At 44.5% G+C, this 24,678-nt stretch overlaps 1 protein-coding gene across 1 annotated transcript in view; it reads right to left on the bottom strand.

Annotated features, from left to right (window-relative positions):
• The window catches only part of BAZ1B (bromodomain adjacent to zinc finger domain 1B), an 84,359-nt gene that overhangs the window by 31,588 nt on the left and 28,093 nt on the right, over positions 1 to 24,678 (bottom strand). The window contains exons 5-9 of the mRNA XM_005294327.5: positions 22,714 to 22,835; positions 21,191 to 21,388; positions 14,225 to 15,920; positions 7,856 to 7,994; positions 6,873 to 7,018 (exon numbers count right to left, since the gene is read on the bottom strand). Coding sequence (XP_005294384.2) covers positions 6,873 to 7,018; positions 7,856 to 7,994; positions 14,225 to 15,920; positions 21,191 to 21,388; positions 22,714 to 22,835 — 2,301 coding nt within the window. The remainder of the gene's footprint in view (positions 1 to 6,872; positions 7,019 to 7,855; positions 7,995 to 14,224; positions 15,921 to 21,190; positions 21,389 to 22,713; positions 22,836 to 24,678) is intronic.

Here is a 24,678-nt window from a genome sequence, read left to right as displayed (position 1 = left end):
TAAGTTTGGCCACCCTTGGTATAGGCAGTTGTGTATGGAGACGTGAAGTAGTAGCCCGAGGTTCTCTTCAGTTAGGGCAGTCGCAGGAAAGGCTCTATAGCTACAAGGCCCAACCCCCTCATTTCTGGTTTCATTTAGAATCCCGGCAGTTGCAGCCCACCTTTATCTTGTTTCTTTTCTGTTGGAGCGCTTTTATGTAGCAGGGCTCTTACCACACTGTCTATGTGGTTCTGAGAGATATGCTGTAGTCAGTGTGGATCTCACTGTACGTGCACATGCACCGCATATGCCCTGTACCGCCTCATACTCCTGTACGAGGCAAGGGTGACTGTGGCCCTCTTTCAGTTCCCTTGCAATTCAACGCCCGTGCTGCGGAGGACTCTGAAAAGAGTGGCTGGAAGCCAGGTTGTGGGATCCACACTAACTGGTTCTTTGAAATGTTGAATTGTAGGATAACCAATCAGTCTTTGAGTATACATCAATGGGAATCCCACTGTAGGTTGCTGGCAAAAAGAACGATCTAAATGGTGGGAATAAGGCATGCCTACAGCATTAGACAAAGATCGCAGTACTACCCTCTCAACCATGGCATCAGACCAACCGGCCACGTCAAGAATGAAATGTGTAACAAGTCAGTGGGTTACGGACTTCAGTTGCTATTTTTGCAAATCTCAGAGACTGGCATGTTTCTAAAGCAGACTGAAGATATTCCATGAGAGCACAGGCAGCGTTTGACGACAGTTGGAGGGAAGAGGCTCACTGATTACAGGTGGAGATACACTCCATGATCCACTTAAGATTCTCTGTGATGAGATGGTTGGACCTTTCAATGGGTCATTATAGCCACAAAGATGAAGAGAACACATCAAAGGTTTGGTCCTGCTAAGATAATATAGAGCAAGGCTCCAAAAAACACCCAGAGTATATAGCTTCTTCTCTCTGCATGTTGAATGTGGCTCTGGGAAGAAGACTGGTAGATTGATTAACTGATTTAGATTAAACACTTGAGACCACCTTAAGGATTAGCTTAAGATGCAGTCTTAAAATCACCTTGTTCCTGTGAAAGGCTTTGTACGGAGGACCAGCCATGAGGGTATGGAACTCACTGATCCATGCTGAAGTGATGGCAACAAGTAGTCCACCTTAATGGGAAGGTGATGGAAGGTGATGTACCTAACAGTCTGATAGTGACTCAAATGGAGGTTCCATAAGTTTCAGGAGAACAATGTTGAGATGCCACAAAAGAGTCACGTTTCTGACAAACGGATAAGTACGCAGGAAGCCTGTGAGGAGTCTCAGTACTGTCTGATGTGAGAAGAGCAAGTAGGACGGTACTGAAGTGTACATGCAGTGTTGCTGTAGCTATGCCAGTCCCAGGATATTAGAGACACAAGGTGGGTGAGGTATTGGAATAGGACATATCCTTACTACTGCACAGTGGACTTGCATAGAATTAAATGCCAATCGACTTTGTTTCAAATGCAGCATGTGGAGGCTCTTTGGTACTGGAGCCTCAGTTGGGTCCAGATTATACTGGATTGCCCATATGGACAACTGTTTCCATTTGGAAAAGGAGGTCTTCCTAGTAGACGGCTTCCTGCTCTGTAGGAGGATTTCTTGAACCTGTTGAGAAGTCTGTCATGCTCAGCCAGCCAACAACCAAGCAGTCAGGTGCACCCAGACCTGCAGTCCTTGCAATATCTGGCAGTGGAGCTGGGATCTCACATCCAGGGAGACAGAGACAGATAAGAGGCAGAATAGAAGTGCGAAAAAGGTTGACAGCCAAAATTGCCTCTACCAATAAAGAGCTATTTAGGATCAGCATGGCCTTGTCCCACCAGATGATAGCCTGGGGACCAGGGTAATTGGGGGAAGCTGTATAGGAGGCCTGGAGTCCACTGGAGCAGGAAGGCATCTGGTGAACAGCCCATGCTCCTGCACTCTGGAGCAGAAGTTTGGGCACTTGGTGCTGTCCTGTCTGGCGAATGGGTCTATCATGAGAGCCCTCAACTGGTGAAATATTGGCTTTATGATGGACATCTGCAGTGCCCACTCAAGTGCCTGCATGTATGTGTAAGAAGCCAAGTTGTTGCTGGCTTCTACAATGTGCAGAGTCAATGGGGTTATCCCATGGGGATACCACCGGGTCCACAGTTTGATGGCTTCCTGGCAGACAGGAGATAAGAGGGTACATCCTTGCTTGTTTACAGAGATCTGTATGGGCTGCAGGGATCTGCAGTGCAGGAACACCACACAAGCTAGCCAGATGGCCCTGAGTACCCGGACATTGATATGCAGCATCAAATCGCACTGGGACCAGGTTCCTTACATCTAGAGATCGTTCAGATGGGCACCCCAATCTGTCCCTGAAGCATCTGCTATGAGTCATCGTAGGGAAGGGGGTCAAGAAGGGAACCTCCTTTCAAAATGTTCTCCAGGTCCAGCTGCCAAGTTTTTATAGGATTTCGGGAGGGACCGTGACTCTTGATCAGGTGATGCTTGGATGCCTAGCCGCCCCAGACCTGGTCTCTGAAGTGTGTCCTTAGGGCGTCCCTTACTGATTTTCCATATGCTGATGGCTGTGCCATCCTCGCGCACAAAGGTCAGACTTTGGAGACAGTCGAGCACTTTTGCTACCTCGGTAGCCAACTTTCTCAAAACGCAGAAAAATCAACAAATCCAGTGCGCAAGTGCTTCCTTTAGGAAATTGCTCCAACAGACAGTGACCTACCGCAGGACACCACGATTCAGGTCTATAAGGTAAAGGTTCTCTCTATACTCCTTTATGGATGCCTTATCAACTGCACCTCAAAAGTCTGGAGAGGTACCACCAACGATGCCTCCGGAAGATCCTTCACGTCCAGTGGGAAGATCGCTGCATTAACGCCAGCATCCTCCGTGAGGCCAATGTCACCAGCACTGAAGCAATGATCCTAATGCACCAACTCCGCTGGGCTGGATATTGTGTACAGATGCCAGACTCTCTTCTCCCAGAACAAGTCCTCTACTCTCAGCTCACCCATGGTCAGAGATCCTGTGGTGGTCAGAGGAAATGCTGCAAAGACACAATGAAAGCGTCTCTCAAGAAAACTGAGGTGGACATCACAAGCTGGGAGGAGCAAGCCACAACCGACCCCAATGGGGCTACATCCTCCATCAGGCCGTGGCCCGCTCTGAGGAGAAGCGCCTTGCCCTCAAAGCTGAAAAGAGAGAAGGAAGGAAAAATAACTTTCTCCCCGCAGTAGCTGGCCTGCGAGGAAATGTCTGTACCTACTGCGGGCAGATCTGTGGTTCCAGGATTGGACTCCCGAGACATCTCAGGACCCTTATGTAAATCCGTGGTAGAGATCATCCTCGAATCGAGGGATCATTGCCGATGATGACACTGCAATTAAACACCCATAGCAGGCCCACATCAGCTGAGTCAGGCTTCCAGGGCTCTGGATGTAGGGCTATAAAAAACAGCTGTGGAAGTGTTCTGGCTTGGGCTAGGGCTAGAGCCTGGGCTGTGGGACCACGAGGGAGAAGATCCCATAGTCTGGGCTCTAGCCCAAGCCTGAATACATACACCACAGTTTCACAGCCCTGCAGCCTGAGTCAGCTGATATGGGCCAGCTACGGGTGTTTAATTGCACTGTAGACATACCCCCGACATGTAAGCTCTCCCTGAGAGAGTTCATGGACAATCTGATCAACTATCATCTGCATGGCTGTTACAGGCTATTTCTTGTAGTTCACAAGGAGTTCTAATTGGGACAGCAGGGAAAATATGTACTCCAGAGCGGTCAACATTTCCTGCTGTGACCTATCCCTGATCAGCCAATAGGTAGACATGGATTCCCTTGCTCCCTAAGAGTTCTGCCACCTCTGCCAGGGATTTTGTGAACACTGTGTTGTGGAGAGTACCAAGGGCAAATACCCTGGATTGGTAATGGTTGGGTCCCACTCGGAATCTTGGGTACTTCCCATGGCCCAGACAGAGAGCTATATAGAAGTATGCAGATGTATCACGCAAGTAGAGAGCCATGAACCAGCCTTGAGCATAAACATATGGAATGACAGAGGCAAGAATTGTCATCCTGAAATGGCATATGTTTTTGTTGAGTCTTCTCAGGTCTAGGACAGAGCAAAGACCCCTTTTTTTCTTCAGGATAAGGAAATACTGGGAGCAGAAGCCCGTTCCCAAGAAATCTGGTGGCAGCTCCTCAGCCTCCAAGACGATTCAGCAAGGCCACTTCTGCCGGTAGCAGGCTCTCATGAGAGGGGTCCCTGAAGATGGCTGGGGAAGCTGGGGCAATGGCCTCTAGCACCTATTTGTACAATGTTATGGCAGATCACCCCTGGTGGAATGGGGTGAGATGGCTTCTGAAAGTCATGCTCTCTAAACTGGATCTGGTGAGGCTCCTGACAATCCTGTCAAATTTGCTGATATGCCATAGGAGCGAGATACATTGCCAAGGAAGGAGGAGTCTGGTGACCCCGTCATACTTTAGCTTTTTATTGGCATGGCACTCAGGTGGTTGCTTGGAATGACAGCATGGTGCTTGTTGTCTTAACTGGGATTGAGGATGGTACGGCTTACAGTATGAAGCTTGGGTGACACTACCCAGGGAGCCTTTGAGTCTTCAAAAGAGTGTGAAGAGCTGTCTGTTTGCTCCTTAAATTCCATGCTTTCAAAGGGCTGGTCCCCAATCATACCCTGTACCTCTTGAGGGATGCCCAATACTTGGAGTCAGGATGTTCTGTGCATTGTCACTGCCATGGCCATGGCCATAGATCTGACCATAGTGTTGGAAGTGTCAATTGCCACCAACTGGCCTACCTTTTTTACTTCCCTGGGTGCCTTCCTGTTGTCACACGGGAGTTTCAAGAGAAAGGGCGTCACTCTATCCCAGCTCAAAAAGTAATTTGCCTCTTGCAGTTGCAGAAAAGCAGGAGTAAGTAGGTAGAGCCTTTTTGGAGTCCTTGTCTTTAGGGGCACTACATTTTGCTGTAGATTTTTCCTGTACTTTTGAGACAGATAAGGAGCCCTGGCTAGGGCAGGCAAAGAAGTATTCAAACCCTGTCTGAGGGACTGGGTACTGCTTCTCTACCCATTTTACAGTGTGTGTTATTGTGTCAGGCATCTGCCACAGGGCCTTAGCCTGGTCATTTATGAGGACAGCGACTGTGGCTGGACTGAAAGTTGTCAAAATATCAACTTATATTTTTTCAATATGATCAGCGTCTGTTTCTCCAGGATCTAAGTAATTCTCATAGGAGCTCTTGGAATTACTTGAAGTAATCGGGTTCCAGTATTGATGCTGACGATATCACTTCACCAGGTGATGAAGAGGAGATGTCTTTTGGTGATGACACAGGACCTTGTTGTTGCTCTGCCCCCAGTTCGGTCTTCCTTGTAGTCTAGCATAGGCAGTCTGACCAGACATGCTGGTGGCAAGAGCGATCTCTTCCTCAAATACGGTGGAGACAGGCTTATAGAGGTGTGTGATGGCGGACCACAGAAGTCCAATAGGACCATGGTGATAGGACATAAGGGCACAGTTGACTTATTTGATACTGGCTAGTCCAGTGCCATTCTTCACGAGTCAGCAGTTGAGACCTGTAGAGAGAGATGACATGCCTTTGTGGTATTGACCACAGATCTCCAAGTAGAGGATTCTCTGCTTGAAGGCAGTGAGAACACATTTGATGGAGAGCAGGAATCGACATCATCTAAGGGTGGTTCTGAGATACATGGAGTTCTTGTCACTAGGGCATGCATCAGCTCCTATGACAGTCCTGGAGCTTCCAGAAACCTCTTCAGTTGTAGGTGTTGCCACCAAGGGATGCGTCACCAGAGCTAGAGTTGTTGCCGGAGGAGAGGCTGTGCCACAGGTTCCTTCTTATCACTAGTCCTAAACGCATGAGGGGCTTTGTGGTTTTATCCTGAGGCTTTAGGGGGTCCATCCTTGTGGGAAGACACTGAGCTCCTCCTAGTGTGTCTGCTTGTACGTTCACAGCAGTCCCTCTAAGAGCTGCACTTTGGTACCAGAGATGCTGATCGTGTCTGTGGTGCTGGTTGAGTTTACAGAGCTGGTTGAGTCTACTTTGGTGAGGAGTAGAGTCTTTTTCCGTGCCATCTTCTCTGTACTGGTCTTTGGGGTCCCTGTCTGCTACTAAGAACTTGGAGTTCTTCTCAGAATCCGAAGAGCTGTTCATAAATTGCTCCAGAAAATGAAGCTTCAACCACACATCTCACAACTTGTGTGTTCTTGTGGCAAATTAAAGGCACACCAAACATCTGCTCAGTATTTGGGACTCTTGCTCCCTCACTCCCCCACATCTATTTTTTCAATAGATTCAGTGCATTGCAGGATGGACAGGGCTTGAAGCCTGAAGGTTTTGAATCCAGCATGTTCAGAAGCCCTGGGCAGGGGAGTGTCTGACCATGACTATTTCAGTCAAGATTAGTCAATATCATTCTCAGTCTGACGTCAGTGGATCAGAAAAGTGCTGAAAGTTTTATTACGAGTTGGAGAAAATTTAACCAAAGCCAAGAATTAGTGGGTTGGACACATGCCAGGTTCCACCTGACTGCCACAAGAGTTAAGAGGGAACTGAAGACAGATCATGGCTCCCCCTCAGATGGGATAATAAGGAACACGAGGTACAAGCACAACCCTTGACAATTCTATTCAAAAGACTCCGATCTCAGGCACAAGACTCATGCACATCTACAGTGGGATCCACACTGACACTCTTGAAGAGCAGCACCTTTACTGATCTGTTACATGGTCATCCATTTGCCGATCCACCTCGACCCCAGCTAGTAACAAAGAGGATCCATTAGTGACAAAAGATGATATGCAAGAGAAGTTGGCTGATCTTACCCATTGGGTAGTAGTCATCATCATCATCATCATCCACCACCTCCTCCTTCTTCTGGCGGCGAGGGATGAATCTGTAGTCTATGCTGTCATGTACCCAGCCCTTCTCAACGAACAAGCCAGGAACCTCATCTGAAAACAGCCAATATCTGTAAAGAGCATAGACATTACTGTAGGAACCACAGGAGGACAAGGGTTGCACAGAAAAAATACATATACATTCACACACGAGAGGAGAGAACACAAGTCCGCAGGCATTTAAAATATGTGCATGCATCTATATCTTCAGCAGAAGTGCAGCATGAGCAAGATGAAACAACTATCCTTCAGTTCTTTCTAAGGAGTCTACCATACACCAAGTCTGAATGAAAGAAGGATAATAATGGTAACTACTATTGCCAGCAGTTTGATAATGTTAGCCAACTGTTTCAACTACTGGCTCGAGCCACAAAGCTAATCAGGAGACTATGCAATTGAAATTGCATTACAATCTAAAGCAAAGAAAACTCTTGCTCCCTCATTCCCCTGCACACTCTTACTTTTCAAGGTGAAGTACTTCCTGTCAGCCTCTCAAAACAAATCAATTACATAGGGTTATCACTGACATTTTTTACTCTTAGTTTATTGTAAGTGTGAGGCAAGGGGTCGTCACAAAAGTTTTTGATTTAGAATAAAGGGTGCCAGCCTGAATAGACTGAGAAATACTGGGTTAGACTGAGTGTCATGCATCCCTCCCGCAGAGATGCAGGTCCCCCAGACTACAGCAGTTTGGAGATGGTCTCATCTCTATTTTAGCTTTACAGTAGGCCGCCCCGAAGTTCTCGATGCACAGTAATGCATTGCATACTGGTACAAAAGATCTCATACATTAAATATTCATTTATAACATTCTATTCCAACAGAAAGGAGGTGATCACCTAACAGGACCATTAGCAGTTAAAGGGATACAGATAGCACAGGGAAGCTTTAAAGGTTAGGTCTTCTACCTGTTGTGGTTACGGTCAGTTCCTATTGGCGTTCTGCGCATCACCAACTTAGCTTTGGCAATCCCATCTTGGAATGCCTTTTCAGCTGCAGCTTTATGCTTCCGGATTCTCTCCTCCTCTGCTTCTTTCTCCAGTTTTACTGCAGACACATTAAAAGAAAACTACTGTAATCAGAGTCACCACATATTGCAATAGGCTATTTTCTATTTTGCTGATTAGCTAGGTGAAGAAAGAAGATTAATTTACTGGTAAATTCTGTTAATGCATTTCCAAAGTAAATTACGCTAATGCACACAAAGGCATTCAGTGCGCAACGGGAATGTCCACATGGGGAGTAATTGCAGAATAGCTTGTGAACTTTAGCTAGTATGCACTAGTTACTACTGACCCTGCTCCCCTTTCCCCCCTGTGAAACCCCCCTAGAATTTCTCCCAATTCTGACCACACAACTGCTCAAGGATCCAGCATCTGAAAGAATCCCAAACCTCAAGCTCAATTGCTGCTAATTTCAGTTTGAGAAAGAATGCAGAACAAAACCAGAACAGGAGGGTGAGCTGGCCTGAGGCAAAGAGAAGGACTTTAATATTACTGGTATTTTATTTTCTGTTCTCCTGTTCCTCAGCATGGCCTTATGCATCATCTTCACTTCATTTGACTAGCTGCTTCAACTCAGGTCCTCACCATAAAGGACCTTTTCTGAAGCCTTCCTACCAAATGGACAATTGTAGACTGGAAGGCACGCCCCACTTAGCCACATAGGTTTCCAAGCGCAGCTGTTCTGCTCTGGCTACAGGAGGGACAAGCACATGCTCTAGTAACTCATACCAACCCAGATATTCTGCCATGCCAGGAGAAGAGTTCAAAAACAGCAAGCTTAGCTCATCTGTCAGGACAAAAATCTTGGCATTCTAGTAGCTCCTACATCCCCCGGGAAGTCCACAAACAGAATGAAATGGTGAAAGGTGGCAGGATTCCTGCAGATGGATGGTATGTCTACATGGCAATTGGAAGGGCGATTGCACCTCAGGCAGACATACCTATGCTATCTTTAATCTAGCTAGTACAGCCAAAAAGAGCAGTGAAGATACAGCCGACACTGAAGCCTGTGTTGCTGCACAAGCCCACCCAGAACCAGGAGTACATACTCCTATTGCTAGTCCATGCTGCTGTGTCTTCACAGCTTTGTAAGAAATACTAGCTACACTAAGGCTAGCATAGGTATGCCTACCCTAGCTGCAATCATCTCCCATTGCAGTGTAAACATACCCAAGAGCTTTACTTAGACATTTCATCTCATGATCAGGATAAATAACCAACTTCTGCCAAGAAGGCAAAGAAGGGAGGTCAGAGGGCTTTAAGCTTTTCTTTTGGGCTCAGGGTACTTTACAGATGTCTCCTGCATTTTTACCTGCCTCTGATGAACAAGCCCACCTCACTATGTAAGAGATGTATTGAGAAAAAGGGAACAAAAATGAATCTGTCTAAAGTTAAGCTGAAATCCAGACCCCAAAGACAAAGTTATATTACAATCCATGACCAAAAATCTAAGTAAGTAGATTCAGAACTTAAATGCAAGAGCTCAAATCCTTGAGAAAATTGGAACCAACTGAAGCCAACCTGGGGAATTCGGATCACAATGGGAGATGGGCAATAGCCCTCCTCCAAACACACAGGAGGCACCTTCCCCATATATTGCTAACAGCTGGAAGTGCTCCTCACACCACTCTATGCAGGCTACAGTCCTCTTTCCCTATGCCTTAGGGTGACCAGATGTCCTGCTTTTATAGGGACAGTCCTGATATTTGGGGCTTTTTCTTATATAGGCGCTTATTACCCCCCCAGCCCGTCCCGATTTTTCACACTTGCTATCCGGTCACCCTACTATGCCTTCTTTTGAAACCTAGGACTGAAGCCTCATTCTCTGTACACTTACTGCTTGTATAGCTGCCAGAACTTCACCACAGCCTTTTTACAGGCAGTGGAGAGTAGGACTTAAAAGATCTACAACTTACATTTGTGCTGCAGACAGATATACAGAATAGCCAACAGCTAGCCGAGGACTACAAGAACAGTGCACACTCAGAGAACCTTCTCACAGGGCCAGTTCTCAAGAAGGCCTTTTAAAGAGAGCGATTAAAACCCTAATAAGCTATTTGTTGGTTCTGGTTTCCACTGCATGCCAGTAGGTTTCCAGTTTCAAATGTGGGAACCTTCACTGGGGAGGCTTGCACCTGGGCTAGAAAGGTTGTCAGCTTTGACACTTGCTAATTTCTTAACAGCATATCCTCTTCCCCACTCCATCCCATTTACCATCATACCCTCGAGAGCTCACTAGTTACTTGAACAAGGTTTACTACAAGCTTTGTACTGAGTCAGCATAGTACTTCTTAAGCACTACTTTTGGCATCTTAACTGCTGATATGATACCAGATTAGGAGTACTAATTTGGTTTGACCACTATCATGGCTTGAAAACTCCATTCACCATTGACAAGCGAGAAGTTTGTCATGGCTAGTGACAGAACCCCACCATCAATTTCTACTGAATTTAAGTTCTCAGAAAATTACATTTCCAGCCCTTATGATTGCAAAGAAAACCTCCAAATGGCACCTGAACATACAATGAATGCAATTTGTTCCTGAGCCTGCAGACAGCTCCAGTGCCTCTGTCCCTGCTCAGAGCTTTCCCAACCAACACAGTGCAACCTACAATTCTGATCAGTTTCACTGCTGCTACCCAGAACCATATGGGCTTTAGTGACACCAAAATGAGACATCAATTTCACCTTTTGCTGTTTGGGAAAGCTGAGAAAGGCATATTTTGAAGGAAGACTCTCTCATTGCTGCTGCCAGAATACTCTGTGGGGCAAGGGGGAGAAACAGATTTGTGGGGAGATGACGCTCTCTCCCTTCTAGTAGTCAGATGAAGACAGGAAAGGCAGCAAGTTTATGAGGTGCCTATCAGTCAGATGTTAATAAACAGATGGAGCCCATACAGGGGTGCTGTCCCCAAGAATCCCAGCAGCCCTGGTGGGTGCTGGACTTCTCACTAAAGTATTGCCCAGGAAGCTCATTGGTGGGCACCCAACTCATTCTCCATATCAAGGTATGATTGGTAGGTTCTGCCCTCTGGCCAGTACATGCCTGGGAAGTTTTTCAAGTCCTGTCAATTCCTATGTCTGACTGATTAGAAAGGACAGGGAAAGTCCTATATGCTGGGAAGAGCAGTTTCTGCACTTTGAGGTCTTCAAGATTTCTGTCGCTTTCCTCAAAGCATAGAAACTCATTTTTAAAGAAGAAGTCGGATCAGATTGCAAGGATTTTGTCCTGTTGGTAACTCCCTCCAAATCACAACACAGCAATGCAAGTTGTAGAATAATACTTAATTTCCCTATTCTCTGCAAAATGTTACTTCCAGTGCCCAGCTGGGCCATTTAAATTAGAATGCAAAAGAGCAAAGTCATTTGTAGGTAACATCTATGGCATCCGTCACTATACCTGAGCACTTTACAAATGATAAAGAATAAAGCTCAACACAGTTATGAGGTAGGGAATATATTATTCCCATTTTAATGATTGAGAAACAGAGTCCGTAAGTGATTTGCCTAAGATTACTGCCTGTGGCAAAGTAAGAAGAGAACTTGGATCTCTTGACTTCCATTCATGTGCCACATTCCTGCTTCCTTTTAAACTGAGTTTTTTCCATCTGAAGTGCATCGTTATCCAAGATACCTTTTCATGCTCAAATAACTCACACACTACTCAGTTTAATAACTGGGTTTTCAGATTAAGAGCTAATAATGAACACGAAATTTTACATGGGGGGAGGGGGGAAGAGGAGTGTTCCTACTCAAAAACAGAGATATACCAAGCAACAGAAACACTTGTTCTTACCAAAAACAGTCACATTAGAAGACAGCTTTTACTTTAAACTCAACATCCACAAAACGAACGGGTTTTCTTCCCTGTTTGAAGCCACATAGCATAAAGAGGGCTCCTGGTTGACAGCTTCCTCATAAAGTAGGATTTAGGATTAAAGGGAGGGGAGGGATAGCTCAGTGGTTTGAGCATTGGCCTGCTAAACCCAGGGTTGTGAGTTCAATCCTTGAGGGGGCCATTTAGAGATTTGGGGCAAAAATCTAACTGGGGATTGGTCCTGCTCTGAGCAGGGGGTTGGACTAGATGACCTCCTGAGGTCCCTTCCAACCCTGATATTCTATGATTTGAACCAGTCAGCAAGGAATAGGAGCCTCATGGGGCACAAGATTTCATTCCCTCTCCTCGGATTATAGATGTTGACCCTAAAACTGACAACCGTGGCTAAAACAGGGGTGACAGAATCCACCCCCGTTTGTTTTTTTATTACTACAGATTTTAGGGATAAATCAGCAGCAACAGGACTAACAAAAAGCGGGACGCAGAATAGAGCACTTTACAAAGGTGAGAGGTTGCAAGGCAAGTAGACAGCAAGGACAGTGGAGTTGTCAAGGCTGATGCAGGAGGCGGCTACTTATGAGGAAAGTTGAGTTCAGTTACTAAGAGATGGAGTTTCAGAGAGTGGTGAGACAACCAAAAGATTACATCAGAGTGGTTGTTGAAGAATGGGGAGCGGAGCAGCAGGCTTGGCATTAGTACAGAGGTAGCAGCAGAAGCCATAGGACCAGAAGGGGTCTCCTACGGGGACAGCATAGAATTTCAAGGGATGACAACAGATATGGACAAGGCCTTAACAGGCTGTTTGATTTGCTGCTGAATCTCAGTTTCATTTAAAACAAACTCTCCAAACTCTAGCCTTTATGGTGGTGAAGGAAATTTCCACTTGAAACCCAATGCTGCGTTTCCCTAGCTACATCTCTACTAAACAATTACACAGTTGTGACTGAACTAGAGAAAGTTGCAAAAGTGCCATGTTTTCACACTGACAATCCTATTTTGGGTGCTCTCCCTGCACCGATCCTACAATGCCCTGCGCAGCTTAGGGTTGCCAACTTTGTAATATTTAAAAAAAACGGACACACCAGCAGGAGTGCGGGAATCTTCCCCTCCCCCCGCCCTCGTTTTTTCCCCTCTCCCCTGGTCAGGAGGGACTTGCCTACAGAGTCAGGGCTGGGAGCTGCAGCCACCCGTCGCAGATAGGAGGCGACCCCAGCTAAGTAAAGGCTGGCACAGGTGATGACCCAGCACCTCCCCCACCTGCAGAAATCAGGTCTGGTCAGATCCCCCGGAGATCTGGCCACCCTAGCACAGCTCCCTGGAGCAGATGCATGGTGTCTATGGTATATTTACACTATTTCCCATTTTTGATTAATTTGTTCCATTTTCTGATTCATCTGGTTCTTGTCCCACATGAGGAACCACTCAGTGGCATGAGGGGCAGAGGTTCCTCAGACCTGGAAAGTTGCATGAAACAGGGTCCACAGCTGCCTCCACACCCGGATTAATTCTGGGGATCTAGGGTTTATTACTACAATCACTGACACCTTTGGAAATCAGTGCTTGAGGCAACAGGAGCTTATTTTTATTCTTTTCATCTGTGTTCAGCTGCTGTTACTTCCGCCATAAAACAAAAGGAAATAAATACTAGAATAAAAACTAACAGCTGCGCTCTCATTTCCTTCTATGATCCAGGTATGGGGTGGCCTGGGCCAGGTGGCCCCAAGGAAGGTGACCCTTCCAGGCTTCTCTACCTGGCCTTCTGAATTCCTCAAACTCTATTCCCCTTATTCATCATCTACAATGGAGCCTATAGAGCAGAGGTGGGCAAACTACTGCCCACGGGCCACATCTGGCCCGCAGGACCGTTCTGCCCAGCCCAGGAGGCTAGTCCCCAGCCCCTCCCCTGTTATCCTCCCTCCCCCGCAGCCTCAGCTCACTGTGCCATGGGCGCAATGCTCTGGGCAGTGGTGCTGCAAGCTCCTGGGGTAGTGGAGCTGCAGAGCCCGGCCTGACCTGGTGTTCTGTGTTGCACAGTGCATGGCTGGCTCTAGCCGGGCGGCGTGGCTGTAGCACCGCCAGTCACCTGTACTCCATCTAGACTTGCTGTTTTCCAACCCTCCCCATGTGTGAGAACTAGAAAGGTACTTTGTGAGGGATTTCTGAAAAGGCAAAACTGAAAGAAGAGGATCTGATACATAGCACACCAAATTTTGAGCTAATGGAGTAATAAAGCACCACATAGCTGTGGCTTTGAAAATCCTGCAGGCTGCACAATGCCTCACATCAACAGAACTAGAGGCCTTAATCGACACCAGCCATAAAATCCCTCATGGGCAGGTAATACTATTGGAAATGGAGAACTGAATTATCTACATTTACTTTGTAACCCATTCCCCCGCTCCCACACATACACTCCAGTATTCTAGTATTGTACCTCTCATTTGCCTTTCCTGTTGCTCCTTCTCTTTCTTGGCTTGAATGGCAAGAAGTCTCCTGCTTTTCACAGCACTGATCATATCTTCAGCCTCTATTTCCATCTGTTGCTCTGTTTTTGCCATCTCTATTTTTTTCTTGTCATTCCTTCCCACCCCATTCTCATCTTTCCCATTCTCTTTGTTTTTAGCCTCCATTTCTTTCCGTTTCTGCTTTTCTGCTCTTTTCTTGTCATTCTCTTCCTTCAGCACAGCTAGCCGTTCCTTCCAAAGCTCAGCTGACATCTGCTGCTTTGCTTCCACATGGTCCTGCACAGAGTAAGTCATTAGGATTCGGTGGCAGAGTGCTGCGACTATCTGTAGCTTCTCCTCAGAGGTCAGCTCAAAGAACTCTGATGTCTCCAGCTTCTCCAAAAACTCATCTTGCACCTCATTATCTTCAAAGGTAGCTGAATCCTTGCTCTCATCTACATTATCAGAAACTTCACTTTCCTCCTGCACATCTGACTTTCGTAGACACAGGCGGACAAGCTCAGAAACAGAATGCAAGGTAAGGGGAATTTCCGAGAGTTTCATTCCCAACTCAGCATAGTCTTCAGCAATTTCATCCTGCAGCAGGGTCTGCAGAAGAATGACCAGCACCCGGTTCAAGTAGAGAAAGCCCCCTTTCTCTGCACACAGAGCCTCCATCAAGGAGACTGCTGTAATGGGATACTGAGCGTCTGGCATCAGTAAGCCTGAGTAACAGCTCAGGAACTCCACCACCATGGCCACATCCCCAAAGAGAGTATTGGGAAGTCCTTCTGGAGTATCCACTAGTTTAAAAGCAGGCAAATTCTTTCCTTTAAGATCTTGGTCCTCATACCTCTTCTGCTTTTCCAGTTTTTCCTGCATCTCCTTTTCCTTCCGCTCTTTCGCTCTCTCCTTTAGTTTCTCCTTCAGCTTCTCCCGTTTCTTCTTCAGATACTCCTTGCGCTGTTCCTCGGTCATGGAGGCCCATTTCTTTTTGTGCTCTAAGAGTTCATAGCGTTTCTGTACTATCCCACGCAACTCTTCAGGCAGGCGGGCCCGGTCCTCATTGGAGAGTAGCCGGGCTGTTTTGGAGATGATGCAGGAAAGGGCACTTTTTTTATCCTCCCGGTCTTTGTTTTCCTTGTAATAGGCAATGAGGTGGAGCGCAGCAGGAGGAAGATGCTTCTGGGGTTTGCTGGAGGACCTGGGAGTCCCTGCTGAGTTCTTAGGAGTTCTAGATACCTTAGGGGTGCCTTTGGCCATGTCCAGTAGTGTCATTTGTTTCAGTTTCATCTTGGGATTCTTCAGACCTTTCCTGGGTGATTTTGATTTCCCAGGGGACTTCTGCCCATTCAGGACCCTTTTGCCTTTCAGTTTCTTGTCTAAGGATTTATCGCTGCCCTTCCCTAGTCGGCTCCTTTTAGGAATGTGGAAGTCAGCACCAAGTTTGCCTGGAGACACTATTTTCATCACCTCCTCCAACTCCTCTTTGGAGGATTTTGGGTTCTTAGAGTTCTTCACTTTTAGTGGGGAGCCAATAATAGATTTCTTCAAATGCACATGACACCACAGCGTAGGACTCAGTGGCTGGCCCAGTGAAGATCCATCAGTTTTGGACTTCTTGGAGGGCTTTCTGTCAGGTGATCCAGAGCTCTTCCTTTTGGTTGAAGGGTTGAGAGTCATGTACTAGAATTTAAGAAGAGAAATATTAATATAAAACCAACCTAAGCAGGGGCAATGTCTGAAGAACCTTTCCCTGATAATGGTTTTTAACAGGTAAGTTTAGTTAAGTTCCCTGTTCAGTTTCACAGGTAAGTTCAGTACACAGCATACTGAGGGACACAGACCACTGCAATGGCTTTCAATTTGCTAGAGAGAGTTCCTCAGGTTATGAAGTTAACAGCCCATCTTAGGAGGATTTAACATTCAGCTTTCAAATTTGTTTGTTAAGTTTGTTTGCTACAATGATGTTTTAAAGTTACTTCCAACTGCATTACATGAAAAAGCTTTCTAGTTTTCACAGATTTATGCATTTGTTTGCTTGCAAGTTTGTATGGTAAAAAGAGGACTCCGTTTCGGAGGCCTGCTCTGAAGGCTTTCCTGAGGATATGGGGGTCGATTTGGAGGGTTTTTAGCCTTTGGAGCAATCCATTTGTCAATGCAGTTCTATTGTTCAGGACTGTTACCTAATCAATAGGACTACACAATTGTTTGTAGCATTTCTGTAGCTGTGTTGATCCCAGGATATTAGAGAGACAAGGCGGTGACAAAGCCTTTTTCTTGGACCAACTTCTGTTGGTGAAAGTTCATTTGTCTCTTTCACCAACGGAAGTTGGTCCAATAAAGGACTACACAGTGGTAGTTTAGCGGCCTAATTTTTAAGGTGCTGTGATCACCTCCAGCTCCTATTGATTTCAATGGTATTTGGGTGCTCAGCATTTCTGAGATTCAGGTGACATACGTGCATCATGAGCACCGGATGGGTTAATTTCAAGAACTCAAAAATAACACAGAAGACCTGCAATAATATTTATAACCTTCATGTTATAAATATTACTGCAACTATCAGAAGTCAGAGAGTGAAAAAGTTAAGGTTTTAGTAAAAAATTCTGTCATGTCAAGCATAACAAAAGATACAGGATGTGCAACATTCTAATAATTGCTATAATAAGGTACATATTTCAGAACAGATATAGTAAACATGTGCCCATCGTAATCAAGTTACGTTTCCCATAGCAATGCTAGCATTCTTATTTCCTGACTTCTGAATGTTTACTACTACATTAAGATTAACCATTTAATGAAAGTTTAGTTTTCTTTTAATGCCCTTCGGGTCCTTATTGCAGAGAGCTCCACTGAAGACAGCATATAAACATTGCAGGAGACCACCTACAGAGAAAGTTGTTTTCAGCATGATATTAGTGATAACCCTCATAACCATTTATGTTCGATATTACTGCAGCATGTGTGCCAGTTGAACATGCTGACAACTCAAAGTTATTTTGGCAGAATTGAGGAACTAATCCTAGATTGTTGGAGGACAAACCAATTTCAGATTTTAAAACTGTTTGAATTTACCTCTGGGCTAAGGCCAAGCATGGAAAACTTCCTCCCTAAAGATTCTCAGAGTTGTGATTATGAAAGTTCTGAAGTAACCTTAACTACTACATTAATTCCCAGGCCCTTACAGTGTTATTCTTTCTACCCCACAGGGCAATGAAGGCACTTTAGTGCCATTCAGCTGACATAAGCAGCTCTTGTTTCCACTTAAGAGAAGCTACAGGGGGAACAGTCATTTGCTTTTACTTCTCCCTTAAGTCAGTTACATTCTGCCTCTTGAACATAGGAAATGGCTACGGTATACCCTGAGTGTCATGTGGATGCCTACACTGAAAAGAGCACCCACGGCCAGCCTATATCAGCCAATTCAGACTTGCAGGCCTAGGTCTGCAGGACTATAAAATTGCAGTGTATACGTTTGGGCTCTAGCTGTAGCCCAGGCTCCAGGACCCTGCCAGAGGGGAGGGTCCCAGAACCAAGGCTCCAGCCACAGTCCAAACAGCTACACTGCAATTTTATAGCCCTGCAGACCCTGCTCGAGTCAGTTGACGTGGGCCAGTCACAGGTGTTTTACTGAAGGTATGTTTACGCTGCAGACTTCAGAGAGGGAAACAGCATAGGTGAAAATGTTGACTTTACATTCTCTGGGACTATTAAGATGTTTTACAAGATTACAAACTACTATAACAACCCACAGTAGAAAGTCCAGTCTTTCATAACCTATCAGGGTTAACTCTACTTTGGCAGTATCCGTGCAGATGCTCTTAGGATTAGTAAACTTTCCCCAAGCACTGGTCCAAGACCAGTGATCAAAAAAGTTTCTATTCCATACTTTGATATAACTGTCAAGCCAGAGGAGAACATTGTCCCTGCAGGCTCTTTTGTACTTGCATAACTATAGATAAAAAAGAAAAAAAAAAATCAGTTAAGTAGTTACATTTGGCAACAAGTTGTCCGTCAAATCATCATATGGTTTAGGTATTTCTTTACAAGAAAAGAACAAATCTATATTGGGGAAATTTCTGAGAAGTAAGAGCAGTCAAATGTTGACAATTTTTTTTCCTGTCAAGCTCTCGATATTTAACTTTAGCTCCTATGTCCTGTCTTCACTCGCCAGCTCTCCAGACAGTATGCTACCCCACTTCTCTTTAGAATTTGCCAATAAAAGTTCTAAGAAACCAGAAATTGGCTGTTATGACAAAAATTCTCTAACATGTCAACAGATGGACCTGATTAAGGTCAGGACTCCCTAAATATTTACAGTGAAATATAAGACAATTTTCAGCTTCTCCCACAGATTCAGTTTTACTGTTTCCTAATAGGAAATTAGCTAGAAGTGGCAGGGAATGGTATGAAAGTAACAGCAGCTTCCTCCCCCCAAAAGTAAAACTGATTACAATAGATTTGCAAGTTTTTTGCTACACTTGTTAACAAGAATGTACTATAGGCCCTCCATTGACAGGGTACAGGCACAACACTGGTGTCTCAGGCTCAAATACCATCTCAAGCTGACCAGGGCTAAGAGTTTCATAAAAACAGTGCTCTTGTTCTAGGGACAGCTAATGCACTATTTACCAAAGACTTGCAGCAGGGTAGAGAAGTCACTGCAAGTGCAAATACAATAAAATTCTTTACATTGATAGCATGCCTCCTTCGGTGCTTTGAATACTCAAAGCATTTAAGGGTGGTCAGCAAATACTTTTTAATTATGTATTTTTAGTAACTGAATGCCCCAAATACTACAGCAAATTAAGAGGCAGTCTGCATATTGATGATTTTATATTAATCTTTCCTTTAAATACACCAGACTTCTATGTGAGCCTAAATATTCCTGCTAGAGCACGGGGCCATCCTACTAGGGCAGGTAGAAAGTTGTAAGGAAATCCTTTTTTGTTCTAGGGTGCAGTTTTACTAAGTTTGAACCATGCTAGAATTCTTCCATAAAGGAAAAAAAACAGGACTTTCCCAACATGCACACCTCCCAAGGGCAGATTCCGTGCTCCAGCAGGGTTTCAATATGGTGTATATTGAGACAATGGTGCAATAGTTAGCCTTTTTGGGGGTGAAGGATGAGTCTTGTTTAACCTCAATACTGAAAGCCCCTTTTATCACTGCTATGTGGAATATTCAGTATATGTGATAATTGCCACAGGGTTGCCCAAAGTAGCTCCCTCAGTTAAGGGATGGCAAGCCTGCATCTAGGACAGGGGTCGGCAACCTTTCAGAAGTGGGGTGCCGAGTGTTCAGTTATTCACTCTAATTTAAGGTTTTGCGTGCCAGTAATACATTTTAAGGTTTTTAGAAGGTCTCTTTTTGTAAGTCTATAATATAGAACTAAACTATTGTTGTATGTAAAGTAAATAAAGTTTTTAAAACGTTTAAGAAGCTTCATTTAAAATTACATTAAAATGCAGAGCCCCCTGGACAGGCGGCCAGGACCCAGGCAGTGTGAGTGCCACTGAAAATCAGCTCGTGTGCCGCCTTTGGCACGCATGCCATAGGTTGCCTACCCCGATCTAGGATAACACGATAATAGAATAGATTATCTATCTATTCTAGTGGCAGTATGGTCCAAAAGTAGGGCACATGACTGGGAGATTTAAGTCCTATTTTCAGCTCTGCCACTGACATGCTAATGCACTCGGGCAAATCACTTCACCTCTAAACTGCAATTTCCCACTTATAAAAGGGGGTAATCCTGGCCTTCCTTTGTAAAGTATTTTAAGATCTGTGAATCCAGCACACTATATGAAAGTTAAGTATTAATTCTGCAGGGACTATGGAAACAGTTACAAAACTGTTTTGGGGGGGGGGGGGGGGGAAAGATAGCTCAGTGGTTTGAGCATTGGCCTGCTAAACCCAGGGTTGTGAGTTCAATCCTTGAGGGGGCCACTTAAGGATCTGGGGCAAAAACAGTAATTGGTCCTGCTAGTGAAGGCAGGGGGCTGGACTTGATGACCTTTCAAGGTCCCTTCCAGTTCTAGGAGATGGGATATCTCAATTTATTTAAATTTATTTATTTATAAAACCAAAATATTTAATATCTCAACTACAATCTCTAAACTACGATAACCAGATAAATGATTCAGTAATTCACACTATTGGACAAAGGTTATCGTTTTCTCCTATATAGTAAACTCCTGACATCTCAAGTTAGCTTCAACAGTCGGGATTTACATTGCTTGTCTAAGGCAAAGAAAATGCAATCATAGTAATTGTGCCACTAGATTTTCAGTGTCTTGTGTCAGGGCAAAAACCTCTACATGAAATAAGTTAATTGAATAAACACATTGCCTTACAATAGTATTTGTAGGTCTCCTTTACCCAAATTTTCTACACTTCAGTGTTTCACAAACAAGTATGTTTTCTGGATGGCTAGGGGGATTGAAGAAAAAAAAATTGTCGAGAGTGACCACCTAGAAAAAAGCAACATTTATTGCATTGATCTGTTGCTGACAATATTGTGTCCAACTAAACTTATTTTTCTTCTTGTCCAAGAGTGAGGGCTCCTTATATAATTGCCACTGATTGGCAAGGAGAAACGCAATTTACAATAGACTTCGTTTGAAGTTAATTCTACCTGATGACCCCAGGACTACAGGCTTCTCACCTAGTTCCACTCCTTAAGAGGGGTTAAGACCTCCCGTAGCCCAACTAAACCCACTCCAGCCAGTCTTTTCAAAAAGATGACTATTTTTAGGTGCTCATCTACAGTTGCCTTAATGGAGCTCATTTTCAGAAAGTGCAGGGCTTTCAGTTTGAAAACTAAGCCCCTACAAGATGTCTCAAGTTTGGAGCCTCCAAAAAAATTATTATTCACTTGAAAATCTTGGCCAGTGTCTCTTCCACACCCCCAGCCCTACCCTGCAAGCAGATTTTTAAATGAGCGTTCTTACCTTATGTGGGTCTAGCAGAAAGTCACTAAATTTACTGGGAAGAGAGTACTTCTTCACTAATTCATCTTCTACCACCCATGGAGAATTCTCGCCTGTGCCAGCCCGTAGTGCATTATGGCGGATGAAATACCTCAGGATTTCTTTGTTGGGTGGTCGCTCTGTACGGATTAAGCTATCTGCTGGCACGTTGCTGATGATCTTTGAAACATCACATCAAACCAGATTAGTAACATTCAATTTTTATATATTCTCTCAAACAACACACATCACAAGAGCACAGGTATGGTACACTACATCACCTCTTAGCCAGAGGCATCCACCCCTTTCTTGTGTGACCACCACCTACTGCAACCTCAGATTAGAACTATTGCACCTGTAGCACTGAGAGTTGAGAGAAGTTGGTGGGATGTTCAATTAGCTAAAAACTGTCACCGAAGTATTTGAAATGTTAACTTACATTGCGGATTCCTTGCCAAAGTCTACTACTTTGTTTTGGCGACAATGCCCAATCACTAATATTTGGTTAAAGAAAAGAGACTAGTTTATCAAAACCTTTTTGAGACCAGGGGAGTTACTCTGCAAGCTGTAATCATTAGTTTGAAGTCATTGCTGCCTTCCTATCAGGATTACATCACCTAGTGAACAGCTGATAGAAAGTATGCAGCAGTGCTACAAACCACAGTGCTTCCTGAAGTGTAATAGCTATGATGTCACTCTCAAAATATCACTGATTAAATATAAGCATCAGAGGGATAGCCGTGTTAGTCCGTATCTACAAAAACAACAGGAGTCCGGTGGCACCTTAAAGACTAACAGATTTATTTGGGCATAAGCTTTCACGGGTAAAGACCCACTTCTTCAGATGCAGTTACAATATAAGCAGTTACTCTTGGTCACTTCTACAAGCAATACCAGGAGGGATGAGCTAGAGTGCTGATGAGAAGCACAATTGGGAAAGTAACTGAAATACAATCCATTAGGAAAGTATATTCTAAATGAACAACCCACCCTGAATTCTCAATTACTGACAGACAATCTTCACTCATTGGATATATTCCGCTTTACACAAACAAATCTGTACAACTTTTTATCACTGATGTACCTGAATATTTGGATGCTAATGGTATTGTTAAATTTATTCACCTAAATTTAGGTTATTGCTGATTATGTACTATATGTATCTTATGACTTTTAAAACAAACTTTGTATTTGTGGACAATCTAAGCACTATGCCCCACATGTACAGACATGCTTTTCTTACCTGTGTATTATATATATTTTTTTACATTAGCTTTAATAAAAAAATTGTATATCACCGACCAGGTTTCATCAACCAGTTGGCAGACAGATCAGGGATTAGCCAGTTAACAGCCAGCTTACTCACCAAGGCTTCAGACAACATTTCTATACAATACTGCATGTGGTTAAAGGTATCTTCACTGCTGCTTGATGGCGCATAGGGGTTATTTATTTCATCCTTTTCCGTCACACTGTGTAGTAGAAGATTCGTACAGGCAACTCACCTTATCTTCATTTTGCAACTTGACATCATATTTGTGTGGCAGGAACTTAGGTGGCACCCACTTCTTCTCTTCCTTCTTCAGAGAAGTAGGAAGTTTCCGAGGGGACCTGCGTGCCCGGTCACCCTGATTAACCAGAAGACAGTTATTGATGAACTGCTGAGACAGACCGACTAGGGGCTATAGAATTTTAAAAAGACTATAGTCATACCATTAACAGATCATGCTTAGACTTGTCACATGTTCCTTTAATGCCCCCCAGTCTTTAAAGTTCCCTCAGTAAAGCACCTAGGACAACCTTAACATGCATGAGGGACCACCACTGAGCCCATCTTCACAGTGGTTTTGCCTATAACCATCTACACACAGAGAGGAGGGTTTTATAGTGATCTAGTCCTCATACACTGCTCAGACCCTTTGAGCTGGTCACCAATAAATAAAATTGGTCAGTGTTACTGCCAAAAGCTCTAGTTGTGAAAGTGATACTTAGATGCGCCATTCACTTTATCCCTCCCAGCAGTACCTAGCAAATGCAGTGGCCTTGGTAAAGTAGACCATCACATCCCAAAAGAGCTGCAGTACTAAACACAAAAGGGCAAGACTGAAGTTTTAAGTATTCATTTCTCAGTTGTGTTTTCGGTGTGCCATTCATGCTTACTTTTAACAACCAATTAAAGTGGTGAATTTGATCAGATCACTTATATCTGGAAATAATACCACCACGGAGACTTGCTACAAACTAATGGTACAGAATAAGCTAACTTTAATGGTCTTAGAATTCTCACTCACATTTTCATTAAGCCATTTAAGTAAGTTTCTGAGAAAAAAATGTTATCAGGAGAGTGGGTCAGCTCTCTTCAACACAAGATGTTCAGTCTATCAAAATTACCCACATTACAATTGTTAAGTTGTTCAAAGGAATAATGACAACTACTAGAATGAACAGATGTGTATTTCTTGGCCAGAAAACAGCCAGAAGTTTGTCTTTCCTTAAAAAAAAAATTTTTTTATTCAAAAAGAACTTGCTTGGAAGACCATCCCCAAGTTTTATTTTTACACTCATTGCTATGAATTAAAAGTCATGTTTGTGTACTCAGGCAAATTCTACACCAGGGGTGGCCAACCTGTGGCTCCGGAGCCGCATGCGGCTCTTCAGAAGTTAATATGTGGCTCCTTGCATAGGTGCTTGACTCCAGGGCTGTGCTACAGGTGCCAACTTTCCACTGCTCAACCCCAGGCCCAACCTCCCTCCACCCTTACCCCAAAGCCCATGCCCCTTCCCCTGCTGCACCCTTGCTTTCTCCCCACTCCATCCCAGAGCCTCCTGTACACTGTGAAACAGCTGATCACGGCAGGCAGGAGGCACGAGGAGGCGCTGATCGGCAGGAGGTGCTGAGGTGGCGGGGGGGGGGGGGGGGGAGGGAGAGAGGGGGCTGCTGATGTATTACTGTGGCTCTTTAGCAATGTACATTGGTAAATCTGGCTCCTTCTCAGACTCAGGGTGGCCATCCCTGTTCTAGACCTAGGCTAGAAACAGACTTCTATACACCATTATGTCTATTTGTAAACATTATGGTTTTACAAACTTAGCACCTCTAGACACTAACAATTAAAGATAAATCCCTAGCAACAGACTATCCAAACATCATAGGGTCAACAAAATCATAACATTGCCACATCTAACCAGCTTTATCCCTCACTCCACTTACAATCTGGATGCAAAGGGGAAAAAAAGATGGCATTGCAGTCTGCTCCGAAGGCAGCTGAGATCTGGTAGACAATGTCAATGAGGAACAAGTACCTAAACTGAAACAAGAGGGTCCTGTGGCACCTTTGAGACTAACAGAAGTACTGGGAGCATAAGCTTTCGTGGGTAAGAACCTCACTTCTTCAGATGCAAGTAATGGAAATCTCCAGAGGCAGGTATATATCAGTGTGGAGTTAACGAGGTTAGTTCAATCAGGGAGG

This window comes from Chrysemys picta, chromosome 19, assembly GCF_011386835.1.
Source record: "Chrysemys picta bellii isolate R12L10 chromosome 19, ASM1138683v2, whole genome shotgun sequence".
NCBI lineage: Eukaryota > Metazoa > Chordata > Testudines > Emydidae > Chrysemys > Chrysemys picta.
Note: the sequence above shows the minus strand (reverse complement) of the source record. Positions and strands in the feature narration are given on the sequence as shown.